At 47.1% G+C, this 17,263-nt stretch overlaps 1 protein-coding gene across 1 annotated transcript in view; it reads left to right on the forward strand.

Annotated features, from left to right (window-relative positions):
- The window catches only part of SLC22A31 (solute carrier family 22 member 31), a 219,581-nt gene that overhangs the window by 185,962 nt on the left and 16,356 nt on the right, over window positions 1-17,263 (forward strand). The window contains exon 5 of the mRNA XM_086945799.1: window positions 15,900-16,045. Coding sequence (XP_086801925.1) covers window positions 15,900-16,045 — 146 coding nt within the window. The remainder of the gene's footprint in view (window positions 1-15,899; window positions 16,046-17,263) is intronic.

A 17,263-nucleotide genomic window follows, 5' to 3' on the forward strand; every position in this document is an offset into this window, starting at 1 on the left:
TGAAAATAAGCGGGTTTAAAATAAGCACTGATTCATCATTTCACGAATACTTCAGTTTGTGAAAGTAAGTAGGAATCGGGCTCTGCTTCGGGATTCTGGATCTGGGAGGGCCATGGGTGGGCCAAGATGATGTATATTGTAGGGGCCAGGATTTGAGTCGGGGTACCACGCGGGTGGGCGGCGTCCCCCACTTATTTTACCGGGTGGACGCCGTCGTCCCTGCCAAACAGCTGGACTTCACTCTTTGGCCTCTCTGGGACGAGGAGCTTGGAGCTCACAGCACGCTGCTCACGCGCTGATTTCTCAGATGCAATCGCTGATTTCTCAGATGCAATCGCATCTAAGGGGTGAGCGAGGGAAGGCAATGAGCCCGATGGTGCAAGCCACCTTTCATGACGTCACTTCCTGTTGTGACGTTACTTCCGGTGACAACGTCCCCCCACTTCTTTTTTTTAGGACTTGTGCCCTGGTAGGGGCAAAAAGAAACAAAAGATTTCAGATATTTTGCTGTTTTGGGCACTAGTAACATAGGTCCAATTTTGACAAGCCTAAGAGGTGAGAGTTGCATATCTTTACTGTTGATGAATCTAATTTAAACAAACATTGGCGCTAGGCAGAGCTAATTTTCCTTGTGCTGTGTGTTACTGAGCAGAATACCTGCACATCAAGCTCCATACTTACTGCACTGTGAGCACAGATGTGGGAAGTGCCCATTGGCGGCACTGGGAGCATCTTCCTTGCTAGAGGGCAAGGGTACTGCCCATTCCCAGCCCAGTGCTTACTAAGCATAGCTATTCCCAGATATTATTGCAGGCAAGAGTATTTTTACTACAGGGCTTGCCTAAAGCATATGGACTGTGGAGTGGGAGGTGCTCCCATAACTCACCATAAATTGTGTAAAGGCAGTTAAAAAAGTTTTGTATAACAAGTAGAACGTCCTTTTTGCAGTAGTTTCTCAACTGAAATTTCACATGAATTATGACATACTGATGAAATATTTATTTTGCAGTGTTTGTGAAAATTACGTTATCACCCTACAATAACACCAGAGAGTTGTGTAATACACTATACTCCAGCATACAGCTGTGCTATGTAGTGCTGGTTTCAAAACACTTGTTTTGAGTTTCAAAAAATGTGATATAAACAGTACATAACGTAATGTAATGGAGTTCTGGTGACATTTACGCATCTCTAACTCCTAGTTTACAATCATGTCAAAAGGACCCCTCGTTCTATGTGTAGAATTAAGGCAAGGCAAATTATAAACGTGACCATTCTCATTATATGCCTTCCATCCTGTTGCCTGAAGCCTTGCAGGATAACCGACTGCAGGAAATTGATTTCTCTGGGGTCATTCTACCTCGAGGGTCAGCTGAGGGACTGATGGCATACTTCCCCTTGTTAGATGCCGGAATACCTACCTCCGGACATTTAGTACTGGAGAAAGGGGGGGGGGGTTATAAGCATCTTCGGCTGAGCCTGTAACATTGGGTTGCCTGGTGGTGTGATTATGGACTTGTGTAACAGAAGGGGCAGTTTTAAATACTTTACCAGCTTCAAACTTCAGAAAATTGGGAAGGTTAAAAAAAAAAAGCAAAGTGATCAGCGTCACAACTTTGCAGACACTTATATGGAACCAAAATACAGAGTTGCCCAATATTTCTCAAAGGTACTGATGATATATGTCAGATATTGCATTTTTGGCAAAAGAATTCACACAGAGCTATACAAAATTGAGAACAACTTCTGAATGATAATCAATAAGCCAACATTCCCTTCAATATTCATAAATAGTTAGGGTAATGTGTAACTCACACCGATGTGTATTTTATTTTTTAATAAAGGCATCGTAGTTATTTAATTACCAGCTTTTGAGATATGTTTTATGTGCTGCATCTACATCCCATTGTACGTTTAACCGTTGCAACCTTGTTTTTTCATTAAAGAAATATACACAAATGTGTGTTTTATGCAGGACTTCATATATTTTGTAGAGTTCCAAATAGAAGGAATTCTTTTAGGTCAGTCCAATGTAGCCCATGTTATTAGTTTCATAAAGGTGAAATGTCGAAAAGCCCATGCTGGCATTCAAAACAGTGTCCTACAGGTTACACGTGCCTCAGGTAGAAGTCACAAAACTGGCACAGATACCTGTCTTAATACACGTGCACATCACGTGAACTCGGTGCAATAATCCATAGAATGTTCTTGAATTCATATCCGAGGGGAGCTTCCATTCTTTGTTATAGTGGGAACGTAATAAATACCCTGCTGTTCTTTTTTTGTGTATAGAAGCAGGGCTTTAAGTGGGCCGGGTACTGCTGGTGCTCAGCCCCAGCAGTTCTAAAAAGCTCTCCATTTTTGCCCTCAACCGGAGGGTGAAAAAAAAAATCTAAAGTCAAAACCTTGACTGCCTTTAAGGTGACTCACAAGTGTCTCTCTGTAGTTCTTCCACTGTCTCATCATGTGAGAACTGAAGCATTTTTAATATTATATACAATGAAGCCGTAGCATAGTTGTTGCTTATTTATCTTATGCAACTAACCACCATTGACAAATCCAATAGGCCTGGCTTGTTGTAGGTGGATTGTTACTTGTTGTATTTATCTGGATGCAATAACAGAAGCAGCAAAATACCAGTCGCGCGGCACACTGAGCTAAGCACAGATTTTTAGCTTGTGTGCTTTCAAGCCACGCCCTTAATTACATCGACCACGCCCCTTTGAGAGACGCTCCCAGTTTTTTCATCCCACTTAAAGCCCTGTATAAGAAGGAAACATCAGTATCTATTCCTGCTGAAATTCACACCTATTCATACAGTTTTAGGAGCGTCTTTCATTACATACTAGCGAGGTGATTTAGTAGCATTTAATAGAACACGGACACACTTGAAACTTTTTTTTTTTTTAAACAAATGATGGCCGCTTCTATGTTGAGGATGTACTCTGGGAGAGCCAGGGTTGCCTCTTGGTAGGACCTAGCCTTTTTGCCTCCCATTTAGTGGCGGTTCCTCTACAATGGTGGGGGAGCGTCACCCCACTGCTTGGCTCAAAGCCTGCAAATGTAAAAGAAAACAATGTTCTTAAATCGTTTTATTTTGCATTTGGCGGCTCTTAGCCAGCGGTGTTGGGAGGGGCTGGACGGACGCATGAGAGGGAGGAGGAGGAGTACTACATGCACTCTACTCTGTAAGTGCTCATGTGTGTTTGGCTGGCCGTCTCAGGGCGACCAAAACACACATGCGCACTTAGGTTTTCTCCAACTCAACTGCATTGAGCAGCCAGGCTGGAGAAACCCCACAGACTCCCTGGTCTGAGCAGGGCGTCTTTCCTGCCTGCTCAGACAAATCCCTGCGCTGCTCTGCAGCACGGGGATTGGATTGGAGTCTGTTCCAGTGGCTGCTGGGACCCAGGAAGAGGAGAGGCGGCGAACGCAATGCTGTAGATGGCCGGTGGCAAAAGGTACTTTTTTAAAACAAAATTGTGTTTCTAAACCCCCCATTCCCCCTGCATGACCCCACCCCCCCTTTGTTTATGGCGGCCGCCGCAACTCCCATTCCACTGATCCCTGCCTCACCGCCCAGAACTGGGCCTGTGGGTAATCCGGTTTTAATCTGGCATCGACTCAACATCCTGTGATTATGGCAAATCACGTAATCTCACCAGGCCTAAGAAAAAAAAACATGTAGTTAAATCCGGTGCTCATGTAAAGCGCTCTAATGTCCGTGAGCCAAGTTCACACTGTATGAAACTGCAAAAAAAAAAAGTAAATACAAAGAGCGGGCTGCGGGTCAGCTCCTTGCTGCATAACTGGATGGCGTTCTTGTCTATTTTAGACCCATCCTCTTAATTCAGTGGCTGCCTCCCTTTGTGTTTTTTCCTGCTCTCCAACCCTTACCTCTTCACCATGCTTTTGATTGGGTGAATTTTATCCTTCCACGGCTTATACAAGGGAACTCATTTTCTGCTTTTCATTTAGCACGCTTTGAGTGTGTATGGCTTTTCTTGCTCTTTCTCTTTAAGCTGTTTGTTCCCCATCTCAAAACTGTCCATGACACTCTTAAGACCTCCTGCACCACTGCTCGTCCTCGTCTAGTGCATTTACGTGGAAGGTAGTTTAACATTTTTTTTACGTTTCTTTTTTAACTTAACTTAAACCACCCTAATGGTAAAAAAACTGAAATCTAACCACAAATATAGCTTGACAATTTCAAACTATTTGGTTTTGCCAAAGTCATTTGTTCTCACTCACCCCTTCTTCTGCTCATACCTTTTTGCTGTTGTATTTGGTAATAAGTTGGTAATAGTCACCTCTGAGACAAATTAACTCTGCAGCCAGTTTGGTCCAACAGGTAGTTTTGGTTAGAAAATTAAACCTCAAAAAATGTTTTTAGATTTTACAAAAAAAAAACTTTACTTGCAGATATGATGGGGGTTGTATTTGGTAATAAGTTGGTAATAGTCACCTCTGAGACAAATTAACTCTGCAGCCAGTTTGGTCCAACAGGTAGTTTTGGTTAGAAAATTAAACCTCAAAAAATGTTTTGAGATTTTACAAAAAAAAATACTTTACTTGCAGATATGATGGGCAAAAACCTCACAAGCTCACTCGGTCATCCTGAAGAAGTCCTCTCAGGGGCCGCCTGAGGTCGAGTGAGACTCAGCTAGAGTGTTGAGTGTTGGCTAAGGGCCAATTGGGTGATGGGACTTTTGCAGTTTCTTCGGTTTTCGCTGCCTTCTTACTGATACCCCGGCCTGATGTGCCACATGACGATAAAGCACCGTTAGGGCTTCATTAGGAGTTGTTTTGAATGTTTTTTTTCTGTGGAAATTGCACTCTCTGCACGATAACACGTTTTTCTGGGTGAGGTTCTACACCCGGTAATATGGCACCTGGTAATATCTGCTGCTTTTTCGACCTGTAATGGGATGGCGATACGAGTTCCTTTGGTAATACCGAGTTTAATATTACCATCCCATTTTTTTCCGGGTGACTTGTAATACGGACATAAAGTGAATTTTCCACCTGGCAGAATACATTTAACCTAGGTATTTTGATTTAGTTAATTATAACCATACATGGAGGAAATTCATGCATTCATCTTATACAGTCATAGTTTGGTAAAAACTGTATGAAAATAGAATGAAACAATTGACTCAAAACTTCATTGTGAGCTAAAGATACTTCTCCAAATCATCATTAAAAGGGTAAAAGATTCCTTATTGGGAGTTCAAGCAATCGATAGAGCCGCCAAAACAGTCGTCTAAACATCTGAACCAGTGGTCCTCCCGTTCATCACTGGTGTTGAAAGAACATACAGTGTGTAGTGCTGGCGTGTTAGTTGTGGATGGCTGGACAGATGGCTGGACGGATGGCTGGACGGATGGCTGGACGGATGGCTGGACGGATGGCTAGACGGATGGATGGATGGATGGATGAATAGATCGTTTGTGTGAGCAGTGAATCTGGGTAAGCATTAAACCTAAGCGGGATATTTATGGTAAAGCATAATCTATTCCTTTTACTGCGTGGCAGAGCGTATCCAAAATGGATGGGCGCCATACCTGGCCAAAGAGTTTTGTATCAGCTAGTTTGAGATTTTCAGCACAGGATGCCCCAGTTGCATAAAACCTGATCTTGAAACTGGCCCCCCTTGGGCCCTATATTCTTGTCCCTAGCTTTACAGGAAAAACACTTCTCCATTTCTGAGCAATGACTGTTAAAACCTTTAAGGTAATCCCTGTGAGTGATATAATTCCTGTGAACATGTATCTTATTTTGCTTAATCTTGCATTCCCTAGGAGTGTTTGCTTTTTCCAGGCTGTTGTGTTTCTGTATTTTTTTATACAGCATATAGTCGCCTCTAGATGTCTGTGTGTCTTCAGGTTGGTCTGTAAGCAGGTCACAATTGAGAGCTCTGGGGTTGAGGCTGAAGGCAGTGCAAGTTTCCCACAGTGCCTGTCAATGGGTCATAAAGGTGTTCAAAACACACGCACATCCATACCTTGGCCTCTCTGCAGAGTGCATAGGGCAATAGTTAAATGTATCAATTGGAATTGTGATTCTATGCGAAACTGTGTGAAGGGGGTATACAGCTTTCAAAATATTGAGAAGGCAAAGTAAAAGAAAGTGCAGTGCTTATAGGTGAGTGGGTGTTTTGTGTGTGTGAGGGGAGGCTTGAAAGAATTAAAAACTAATCTTTGGAGTAAAACAGGTCATAGATACCAATCTGGTGGTTGAAGTGCACATTTTGGAACCAGGAAAAATGTGATTATTTCCAAATTCTTCACTTGATTGAATTGTGTGATCCTATGTGTTTACTTGCAATACATCAGTTAATGGTGCGCTCTCTACAAAATACTTTCTTGTATGTGGTTTAAAACAGTCTAAATTTTGCACACCCTATAATAACACCCAAGGGCCAAATATAGTTGGCGCTTGACCCCTGACTTGCTATTCATTGTTCTCTAATGGCACCATCGTTAGGGCAGAAGGGGTTGTTTCAAAGTTCTTCTTTAGAAGCTCACTTCAGATAATTGCCACTCAGTGCACTGCTATAATCTAATGCATTAAAGTGACGCTCCCACCACTCTCACCCTCTGTTTGTAGGATTTACATGCCAGGCATATTTATTTCTCGGGTCCTGCAGGGGCTCTTAGGGCTAAGCCAGGCCATTGTCTTGGCTCTGGGGCATTTCTAGCCCACCACTAGTGAATGCACACTGTACATTCACGTGTCTGTCTGGCACTCACCGTGCCTTCTCTTGTGTGGTGCACAGTAGGCCTTCACGTGTCTGTCTGGCACGCACCGTGCCTTCCCTTGTGTGGTGCAAAGTAGGCCTTCACGTGTCTGTCTGGCACGCACCGTGCCTTCCTGTGTGTGGTACACAGTATGCCTTCACGCCTCTGTCTGCCACGCACTGCGCCGTCCCGTGCGTGGTGCACTGTACGCCTAAACGTGTTGGTCTGGCACGCACCGTGCCTTCCCTTGTGTGGTGCACAGTAGGCCTTCACACGTCTGTCTGGCACGCACCGTGCCTTCCCTTGTGTGGTGCACAGTAGGCCTTCACGCGTCTGTCTGGCACGCACCGTGCCTTCTCTTGTGTGGTGCACAGTAGGCCTTCACGCGTCTGTCTGGCACGCACCGTGCCTTCTCTTGTGTGGTGCACAGTAGGCCTAAACGCGTCTGTCTGGCACGCACCGTGCCTTCCCTTGTGTGGTGCAAAGTAGGCCTTCACGTGTCTGTCTGGCACGCACCGTGCCTTCCTGTGTGTGGTGCACTGTACGCCTAAACGTGTTGGTCTGGCACGCACCGTGCCTTCCCTTGTGTGGTGCACAGTAGGACTTCATGCGTCTGTCTGGCACGCACTGTGCCTTCCCTTGTGAGGGGCACAGTAGGACTTCACGTGTCTGTCTGGTACGCACCGTGCCTTCCTGTGTGTGGTGCACAGTAATCCTTCAAGCGTCTGTCTGGCACGCACCGTGCCTTCCCTTGTGTGTTGCACAGTAGGCCTTCACGCGTCTGTCTGACACTTACCGTGCCTTCCCGTGTATGGTGCACAGTAGGCCTTCACGTGTCTGTCTGGCACTCACCGTGCCTTCTCTTGTGTGGTGCACAGTAGGCCTTCACACGTATGTCTGGCACGCACCGTGCCTTCCCTCGTGTGGTGCACAGTAGGCCTTCACGTGTCTGTCTGGCACTCACCTTGCCTTCTCTTGTGTGGTGCACAGTAGGCCTTCACGTGTCTGTCTGGCACGCACCGTGCCTTCTCTTGTGTGGTGCACAGTAGGCCTTCACGTGTCTGTCTGGCACTCACCGTGCCTTCCCTTGTGTGGTGCACAGTAGGCCTTCACGCGTCTGTCTGGCACGCACCGTGCCTTCTCTTGTGTGGTGCACAGTAGGCCTAAACGCGTCTGTCTGGCACGCACCGTGCCTTCCCTTGTGTGGTGCAAAGTAGGCCTTCACGTGTCTGTCTGGCACGCACCGTGCCTTCCTGTGTGTGGTGCACTGTACGCCTAAACGTGTTGGTCTGGCACGCACCGTGCCTTCCCTTGTGTGGTGCACAGTAGGCCTTCATGCGTCTGTCTGGCACGCACTGTGCCTTCCCTTGTGAGGGGCACAGTAGGACTTCACGTGTCTGTCTGGTACGCACCGTGCCTTCCTGTGTGTGGTGCACAGTAATCCTTCAAGCGTCTGTCTGGCACGCACCGTGCCTTCCCTTGTGTGTTGCACAGTAGGCCTTCACGCGTCTGTCTGACACTTACCGTGCCTTCCCGTGTATGGTGCACAGTAGGCCTTCACGTGTCTGTCTGGCACTCACCGTGCCTTCTCTTGTGTGGTGCACAGTAGGCCTTCACACGTATGTCTGGCACGCACCGTGCCTTCCCTCGTGTGGTGCACAGTAGGCCTTCACGTGTCTGTCTGGCACTCACCGTGCCTTCTCTTGTGTGGTGCACAGTAGGCCTTCACGTGTCTGTCTGGCACGCACCGTGCCTTCCCTTGTGTGGTGCACAGTAGGCCTTCACGCGTCTGTCTGGCACGCACCGTGCCTTCCCTTGTGTGGTGCACAGTAGGCCTTCACGCGTCTGTCTGGCACGCACTGTACCTTCCGTTGTGTGATGCACAGTAGGCCTTCACGCGTCTGTCTGGCACGCACCGTGCCTTCTCTTGTGTGGTGCACAGTAGGCCTTCACGCGCCTGTCTGGCACGCACCGTGCCTTCTCTTGTGTGGTACACAGTATGCCTTCACACGTCTGTCTGGCACGCACCGTGCCTTCTCTTGTGTGGTACACAGTAGGCCTTCACGCGTCTGTCTGTCACGCACTGTACCTTCCGTTGTGTGATGCACAGTAGGCCTTCACGCGTCTGTCTGGCACGCACCGTGCCTTCTCTTGTGTGGTGCACAGTAGGCCTTCACGCATCTGTCTGGCACGCACCGTGCCTTCTCGTGTGGTACACAGTAGGCCTTCACGCGTCTGTCTGGCACGCACTGTGCCTTCTCGTGTGGTACACAGTAGGCCTTCACATGTCTGTCTGGCACGCACCGTGCCTTCCCTTGGGTGGTACACAGTAGGCCTTCACGTGTCTGTCTGGCACGCACCGTGCCTTCCCTTGTGTGGTGGACAGTAGGCCTTTACATGTCTATCTGGCACGCACAGTGTCTTCCTGTGTGTGGTGCACAGTAGGCCTTCACGCGTCTGTCTGGCACGCACCGTGCCTTCTCTTGTGTGGTGCACAGTAGGCCTTCACATGTCTGTCTGGCACGCACCGTGCCTTCTCTTGTGTGGTACACAGTAGGCCTTCACGCGTCTGTCTGGCACGCACCGTGCCTTCTCTTGTGTGGTACACAGTAGGCCTTCACGTGTCTGTCTGGCACGCACAGTGCCTTCCCGTGTGTGGTGCACAGTAGGCCTTCGCGCGTATGTCTGCCACGCACTGCGCCGTCCCGTGCATGGTGCACTGTACGCCTAAACGTGTTGGTCTGGCACGCACCGTGCCTTCTCTTGTGTGGTACACAGTAGGCCTTCACGTGTCTGTCTGGCACGCATCATGCCTTCCCGTGTGTGGTGCACAGTAGGCCTTCACGCGTCTGTCTGGCGCGCACCGTGCCGTCCCGTGCGTGGTGCACTGTACGCCTAAACGTGTTGGTCTGGCACGCGCCGTGCCTTCCAGTGTGTGGTGCACAGTAGGCCTTCACATGTCTATCTGGCACGCACAGTGCCTTCCCGTGTGTGGTGCACAGTAGGCCTTCGCGCGTCTGTCTGGCACGCCCAGTGCCTTCTCTTGTGTGGTGCACAGTAGACCTTCACGTGTCTGTCTGGCACGCGCCGTGCCTTCCCTTGTGTGGTGCACAGTAGACCTTCACGTGTCTGTCTGGCACGCGCCGTGCCTTCCCGTGTGTGGCGCACAGTAGGCCTTCGCGCGTCTGTCTGGCACGCCCAGTGCCTTCTCTTGTGTGGTGCACAGTAGACCTTCACGTGTCTGTCTGGCACGCGCCGTGCCTTCCCTTGTGTGGTGCACAGTAGGCCTTCACATGTCTATCTGGCGCGCACCGTGCCGTCCCGTGCGTGGTGCACTGTACGCCTTCCGGTGTGTGCCTGGCACGCACAGTGCCTTCACGCCTGTCTGGCACGTACCATGCCACCCCACCCACCCCCCCACTCTCATTCCAGTCAGGTACACAGGGCTGAGCGTGAAACAACGCTTTAGTGCTCTGCTCACAGATTGCTAAACTATGCTACATTTGGCAGATGTTTACTTTTCCAGTAAAGGGATCTTATCTGCGTTCACATTTTATGGAACATTCCAGTGATTTTATATGTTGAATTTTTCGGATGTGGAGACTTCTTCTGCCAAGTAATCCTGTCACCGCCGCCTTTTCTCCACTTCTCCTCCGTGCCCTACCCCTTGGCCATGTCTCTTCACTATCAACCTCTGGTACCATTAACATTTTCACTTTTAAAATGGACTCACCCCTAACCTGTCTTCCGCCAGGCCATCATCAGCTACAGCTTCCCTGATTTGTGCTCTGAACCTCTTCTTTTTAACCGATCCAGCACTCTATTGCGTTCCTACTTTCCTTGTCTCAGAGTTCTGTCCTCTTCCCCCTCATTTCTTCCTCCGATTTGTAATCCTTCTCTTCTTTGTGGTTCCTACTCTCTGCTCCCTTGCTCTCCCCGAGCTCTCTAATGTCTGATCTATGTCTCTTCTTCCCTTTATTTCCAAAATTTCTGGAACACGCTCTGCATCATCAGCTTTCTGTTCTACTGTAATCCCACTCTGTGCTTCCTCCTTCGTAGTCCAGTGTCCAGCCAGCCAGCCAGTTCATTGGAGGTAGCAAATCTTGCCCCCTAAAATAATCTCCAGTTCGCTCTCCATGTTACACTGGCCCCCTCCTTTATTCTCCTACACTTGTCCTTTGCTTTTGATTCAGTCGTAAACTCGGCTGTGCGTTCCACCCTCTCTTCCTTTGGTATCTCTGACTCATTTCTCTCTTAGTTCTCTTCCTGTCGTTTCTGATTGTACCTATTCTGTCTCAAGAGTCCATTCTTTTCTCGTCCTCTCCTGCCCCAGGGATCGGTCATCGTTGCCCATCTATACTTCATCTCTTTTTGGGATCATGACCTCTTCTTATGACCTCTAAACCGATGATTCCTGGGTCTTCATCTTTCCACTTCATTTACTTCTTCAATTGAGTCAAATAGGCCTTCCTGTTGTTCAATGTCAGTTCATGAATGCCTTGGAAAGCACTCCACTTTGATCCATTAAAAAACAAAATTCCATTCTTCCATGCTGCTTCTCCCATTCTTACATTTCATCTTCATATATCTTTTTACCCTCTTATCTGTCTTCATCAACCTTCATTCTGGGCGTCTTTTTTAGGTTAAGCCTGGGCAGCACATGCGCTGGTCTGCAAGGCAGGCTGTTTTCTCCACGCATTTTCCCGCCTATCTTTTTAATTGGCTCCTGCACTGTCCTTTGTAAACTGTGGCTTTTCATTGGTCAGTAGGCTTAGTAGTCTCTCCTTAGTACCGCCTTGTCTCATCTTGCAATCTTCCATAAGGACTGGCCCTCTTAAGTGGGTTACTCGGTAGGCTTGAATTACAGGCTCCAAACACTATTTTCCTTAATGACTTTCTCCTGCCTGCAACATGCTCTCAAATGGTTTTATTTTTTTTAACCAGTGCGTGCCTTTCTTTATGCATCCCTCGCCTTATAAATGTTTTTGTTTTTAAAGCACCGCAACGTCGCACTTTAACTTAAAATATTATTAGTGAAAGTGCGGAATGGGGCGCTTTTACAAACAACCATTGCAATGCAATAGGTCTCGCGGTTGCAAGAGTTTAAGCTATTGGCATTTTAAATGACAATGCCTTTTATGTATGTTTTAAAAACCAATACATACGTAAAAGGTATTTTCATTTACAATGCCAGTAGCTCAACCTCTCGCAAATGCAAGACCTATTGCATTGCTAATGCTTGTTTGATTCTAGCCTCTTGTTTTCTTTACACACCTCTTGTGTTTCTCAGTCCTGCCTTTACAGGTCTACAATTTTAGCAAAATCCACTATTTTCTGAAATTTAGACCGTCAAAATTCTCATGCTCGCTCTGATTTTCTCATGACTTGATTATTGTTCTTTTGTACTGTTCTCTATTCTTACCTATCTCACTCCTCTAAACTCAGTTATTCAAATTCTCTTAAACTCTGTCCCATCTCATTCTTTGCCTCCTCCCTCCCCTGGCTTCTGTTCTTTCTTCGGCAACAATTCAGCTTTCGTGGAGAAGCGTGGCTCAGTGGTTAGAGGCGGCAGACCCGGAAGCTGAGATCGACCGTGGACCAGGGTTCGATTCCCCGCCTCGGCGGGTCTCGGGCTCAAAATTCCACTGACTCGACAATTCTCGCTCTGGTGCCTACTCAACTCACGCGGTCACACTCTGCAACTCTGGGCAATAGCTTGCTTAATCTCCACTACGGCCCCTCGCGGCGGGATGCCTGGCTTTCACCTTGTGGACACCCTGCTGTGGTTTCTCACAGGGGAATACCAGGACGGGTTCCCTAAGCAAGCGCCGGGACGCTTACGGGCAGCTGTGCGCTTTACAAGTCCAGCACATTTACATTTACATTTACATGTTGTAGACCCTCCCAGTTTTCTCTGGTTCAGATTTACATTCCCTCTTATCCCTTATAACCTGCTTTTCAATTCAGATTGCAATTCCCCTCTCCTCCACTATACACTCGTATCCTTTCACCTTCTTGCTCCATTGCTTTATAATTCATAACCTTTTTCTGTATGCTCAACTCTTGTTTGGTGAAAGAACACCTTCTCTGTGAGGCGTTCCCAGCTCTGCTAGCATGGTGAAATAATTTTACGGTGCTCCATGTGGTGTTTGTTCTTCTCGGCCCTTAAGCGCGGTTGCTTCATAAGTACAATAAAATGAGATGAAATGAAGGTGCCAACTTAACATAACGAGAAACTAAAGCCCAGAGTTTGGCTTCAGATAATGTGCAGTGTATAATGCAGTGGCGAAAGAGCCTCTTGCACCTTCCCTCAGAACCTCTACAAAACACACATCAACATTAAGGCTCCATTAATGTCTGCTTTGTTTCAGGAATACCAAAGCTCAGGAGAGTATGAAGGTGGTTTTAGGCTTCTAAAGTAGAACTATTTAAACAAATAGTTGACTGTTCCGTGAATATCACTAGAAACTCGCACTGGAGTATATGTAGAGCCACTGGGAGCATGTGCTCTTATAAACAATTGACCTCACACCCCCAAGGGTATCATGCTTCATCAGGCTTTGCTCCACGTCTTGCTGGCACTGCAATGCCCAACAGGCCCCTCGAGGGGGCACTTTATCAGAAATCTTTTAGTCGCCAATAAAGAGACTGGGGGGCAGTGAGTGTGTGTCCAGTCAGTGAGTGAGAAGATTGGGACACATTGGAAAAGAAAGGGTGTGGCTTAAAATCAACTTACGACCATATAACTCTATGTATTTAATAGGGTATCTGGTCAATGTTGATTTAAACATTTTTTAGAAGAGACTGTAGGATATCGTGGTCCAAGTCTCTTAAGTCCTGGGAGTGTTGTTCGCATGTAGGTTCAAGTAAGTGTACTTGAATCTTAATTATCAGTGAACATGTTTCATGCCTGGAGATGTCGAGAAGCGATCAAATGGCATTTCATCAGGACCTCTATTATATATACCTAATCTACTGAGGAGCTCATCAAATAAGCACACTCCTCAACCGTCAGTGAAAGAGGTACAAACTTACACCTACCAATAGTCCTAGAAACACACACAAAATAGTGTGGTATTCAGATTTCTATTGTGACCCTCCAAAATTTTGGTCCGGTCCTCCTGGATCACGAGAACGTTACTCACTGATAAACTTAAAATTTGTGCATCGTGATATAAGGTAGTTTTTAGCCAGCTGGCTCTGTATGTGAATGAGCTGGGTAGTGCTGGACTCCGTGATGGTTCAGGTGTGATGTATGTTTTCTGGACCCTAAGAAATTGTCAGTGGCCATAAGATGGGACAAGTGACGTGCTGCTGGTGTGATCCTGGCTCTAGTCAAGTGCCAGGTATAATATTATGGTAACCCCATTGATGTGCCTTATGTGATGCTCGGTGAACGTCAGAAGTAATACTACTTCTAGTATTTTTCTCAATGTGGTGCAGTGGCGGCTGACACGGCTCGCGGGTGTGGGGGGCGCGGGCTGCTATGTAAAAAAAAAAAATAACACTTGCCTTGCCGCCGGGTCCCACGTGTCTGCTCCTGCTCTCCTGCGTCCGACTCAAGGAACAGGAAGCAGGCATCCAGGTTCCCTCCCCTAAGCCAATCGCAATGAACCAATGCAGCGTTTTGATTGGTATGAGCACCATGACACAGCACTCAGCCAGGGGCTGGAGGGGTGGGCATGTTCTCCATGCAGCCTGTTATGCAGCCTGCATGGAGAACAGGGAAGTGCACATGACTGTTTTGGGCGGCCTTAGCAAAGGAGCCGCCACTGCTGTGGTGATGTTGGTACCAGTGGTGTGAGAAGCTGACCATAATATTGTGTCTGCATGATGATGTACCCAGTGGCATGCCATGTATGACACTGGTCCTAGTGTTATCCCACGTGTGACAGTGCATCTAGAGATGCGTGACACATGATGATGCACTCAGTCAATGCCAGGTATGATGCTAGTCCCTGAGATCCTCTGGTTTGCAGTGAAAACCAGGCTTGCTGATGGTACCAGTGATGTTACTGGCGCAGCAATGTGCCAGTGGTGCTACCGGTGAAGTGCCAAATGTGACAGTGGTGCACCAGGTAGGATGGATTGCACCCTTTTTGTGTGGTTATTTGGGGGTCTTTGTAGGGGAATGCTAGTTGCTGTATTAAGGTGGCCATTTAAGTGCCTGCCTAGGTGTAGCTTGGAGTCTCCATGAGCCTATGTTAGTTTCCGCATTAGGAATGTTAGCTATATGAGGGCATGTTAGGGTCTCACCTGAGAATATGCTGGTTGGTGCAAGTTCCTGCCTTGTTTGCGTGGGCCCCTGTTTCGGGTCTATGTGGCAGACGGTTTGGGCTATCTGGTGGGCTTTGATGGTGCTGTTAGGATCCTTCGGAGCTTCTTGAGGATGTGCTGTATTTTTTGTGAGGATCAAATTTAGTTTATGTAAAGGTCTGACTCTTCTGTCTGGGCTGTGTGATGGTGTGTTAGGTTCTATTTAATTATATTTAGTGGATATGTAGAGGTCCTTTGGGAGAAATTTTAGGTCTTTCATCTCTTTGTGAGATAGCTGTGGGAGTGTCCGTTGTGTGCTTAGCGAGAGGTTTTGTTTTGTAGGTGGGCTGGGTCTAAATAAGGGCTGCCAGTGGTTTTATGAGGGGCTAAAAGAAGGTGTATTTTGGACAATAATTGCCTCTAAAGGGGTAGGGAGGGAATCTTAGGTCTATCTGCTTCTCTGCTGGGGCTTTTTCATACCCATTGGTGGCTTTGAGATTGTGCATGGGTTATGTAGGTGCCTGCTGGGGCTATGTTACAATCCTTTGGAAATTATGGGAGATGTGTGTTTTTGGGGTGTACGCGAGTGTTTGTTGGTGGCTATTTGAAAGAGACTATCTGACGGTTAGTTGATAACTGTAACAAACAGTTGACAAACTGCCAATGTATCCTGAACAAGGGAATGATTAGTTACTTGTGTACATCACTGATCAAGAGTGCCAGCCGTCTTGTGTATGTTGAATCCCTGTCTTGTGAAGCTTCTGCTCAACTCATGAGCCCCTTGTGTATTGTATACTCAGTTGTTACATCTTCTGTGATCCTTGCCACACTAGTCATGTGCTTTCTGAATTCTCCTTACTTGCTGTTCCTAACGCTTGTTGCCATCTCTCCCTCCGCCACCAGCTGTCAATCTCTGTTTCCGGAATCACCGCGCTGGCTTCTGGCCACGAGGCAGCTCGACCGGTGCAAGAAGGCGCTGCGCATTTTCGCAGAGGCCAACGGGATTAACGTGGAGGATGAATTGTACAACCATGACAACCTGTTTGCAGGTAAAATGTGAGATGTCGTCAGAACACTATCTTCAGTAATGCACTATTATGAATTGCTTCTTTGAGCAAAAATGGCTAATGTTCTTCTTCATAATTGAAAAGCTGTGGTTCTCACCATGGAAAATGTCCAGATCACTTGGGTCATCTTTTGTACGGGGGCTTCTTAGACTGTGCTACCTCTGTGTTGGGGCTGTATCTCAAGTCGGAAACTAGGACTCCCAAGAGTCGATGGTGTCACAACTCGTTGGGCGATAGACCCCCCCGTAAACAAGCTGCTTTGGTGTGCACCTATGTATGCTCCTTCTTGGACAAGTTTGAGCAATGGGAGGGCTTGGCATTCTGCTCCAGTAGGAACTTTAAGGATATAACCTGCTTATGGAAAAGAAAAGGTATGGCGTGAGGGTTCACTTTGAAAGTCTAAGCAGACATAGTTAGGGCCCTGTCACATTGAGTAGTCACCCAGACGAATGCTGTCCTCGCTCCATGAGCGCCTTCACAATAGTGCAAGTGATAGCAAAGAATATCAAACTATACTGAACAGAAGAGTGTGAGAGAGAGTCTCTCCTCGGCCCAGATAAATACTAAATCCACACCTGGAGCTGGGCTAGACAAGTGTGAGGCAAAGAGAGCCTTGGCTACTGATTAGAGGAATAAATCCAGCATCAAGGTCATGAGTAGGACTAACGAGGAACCGTCAAATATGCCACAGGCGCTACGGGTGCACATAGATTGGGGAGAGGAGTTGGCCTAACGAATCTGGGGAACTGGGTTTGAGTCTCGGCAATGACGCTGAACATCCTGTGATTCCGGGCAAATCACTTAATCTCCCCGTGCCAAGCAAAAATGAATGTGTCCTCATGTAACGCAACTGGTGCTATGTAAAGCACTCTGATAACCGATACTGGGTCAAGTTTGCTCTATATAAAACTCCGTAAAAAATAGATGACTTAAAACATGACAATCCAGAGGTTCTAGCTTCAGATCTAACATCTCCATATATTAGTAGGTTAATCTTGGATGAAAGTGATGCACAAGTCCATCTCTTGCGCAAGGACTTGTCATTGGTTAGAGAGAGGACTTTATTGGTGGTTTTGAATGAGACCTGTACGACTAAACAAACAGTAGGACAAAGACCAGGCTTGAGGGTTGAGCAGAAACCCAAAGAGCAGTGAATAGTTATGGTTTTCTCTTTAATAGAAGATTAGCAAAAAAGCACAT

The sequence above is a fragment of the Lissotriton vulgaris genome, chromosome 12 (genome assembly GCF_964263255.1).
Source record: "Lissotriton vulgaris chromosome 12, aLisVul1.2, whole genome shotgun sequence".
NCBI classification, from domain to species: domain Eukaryota; kingdom Metazoa; phylum Chordata; class Amphibia; order Caudata; family Salamandridae; genus Lissotriton; species Lissotriton vulgaris.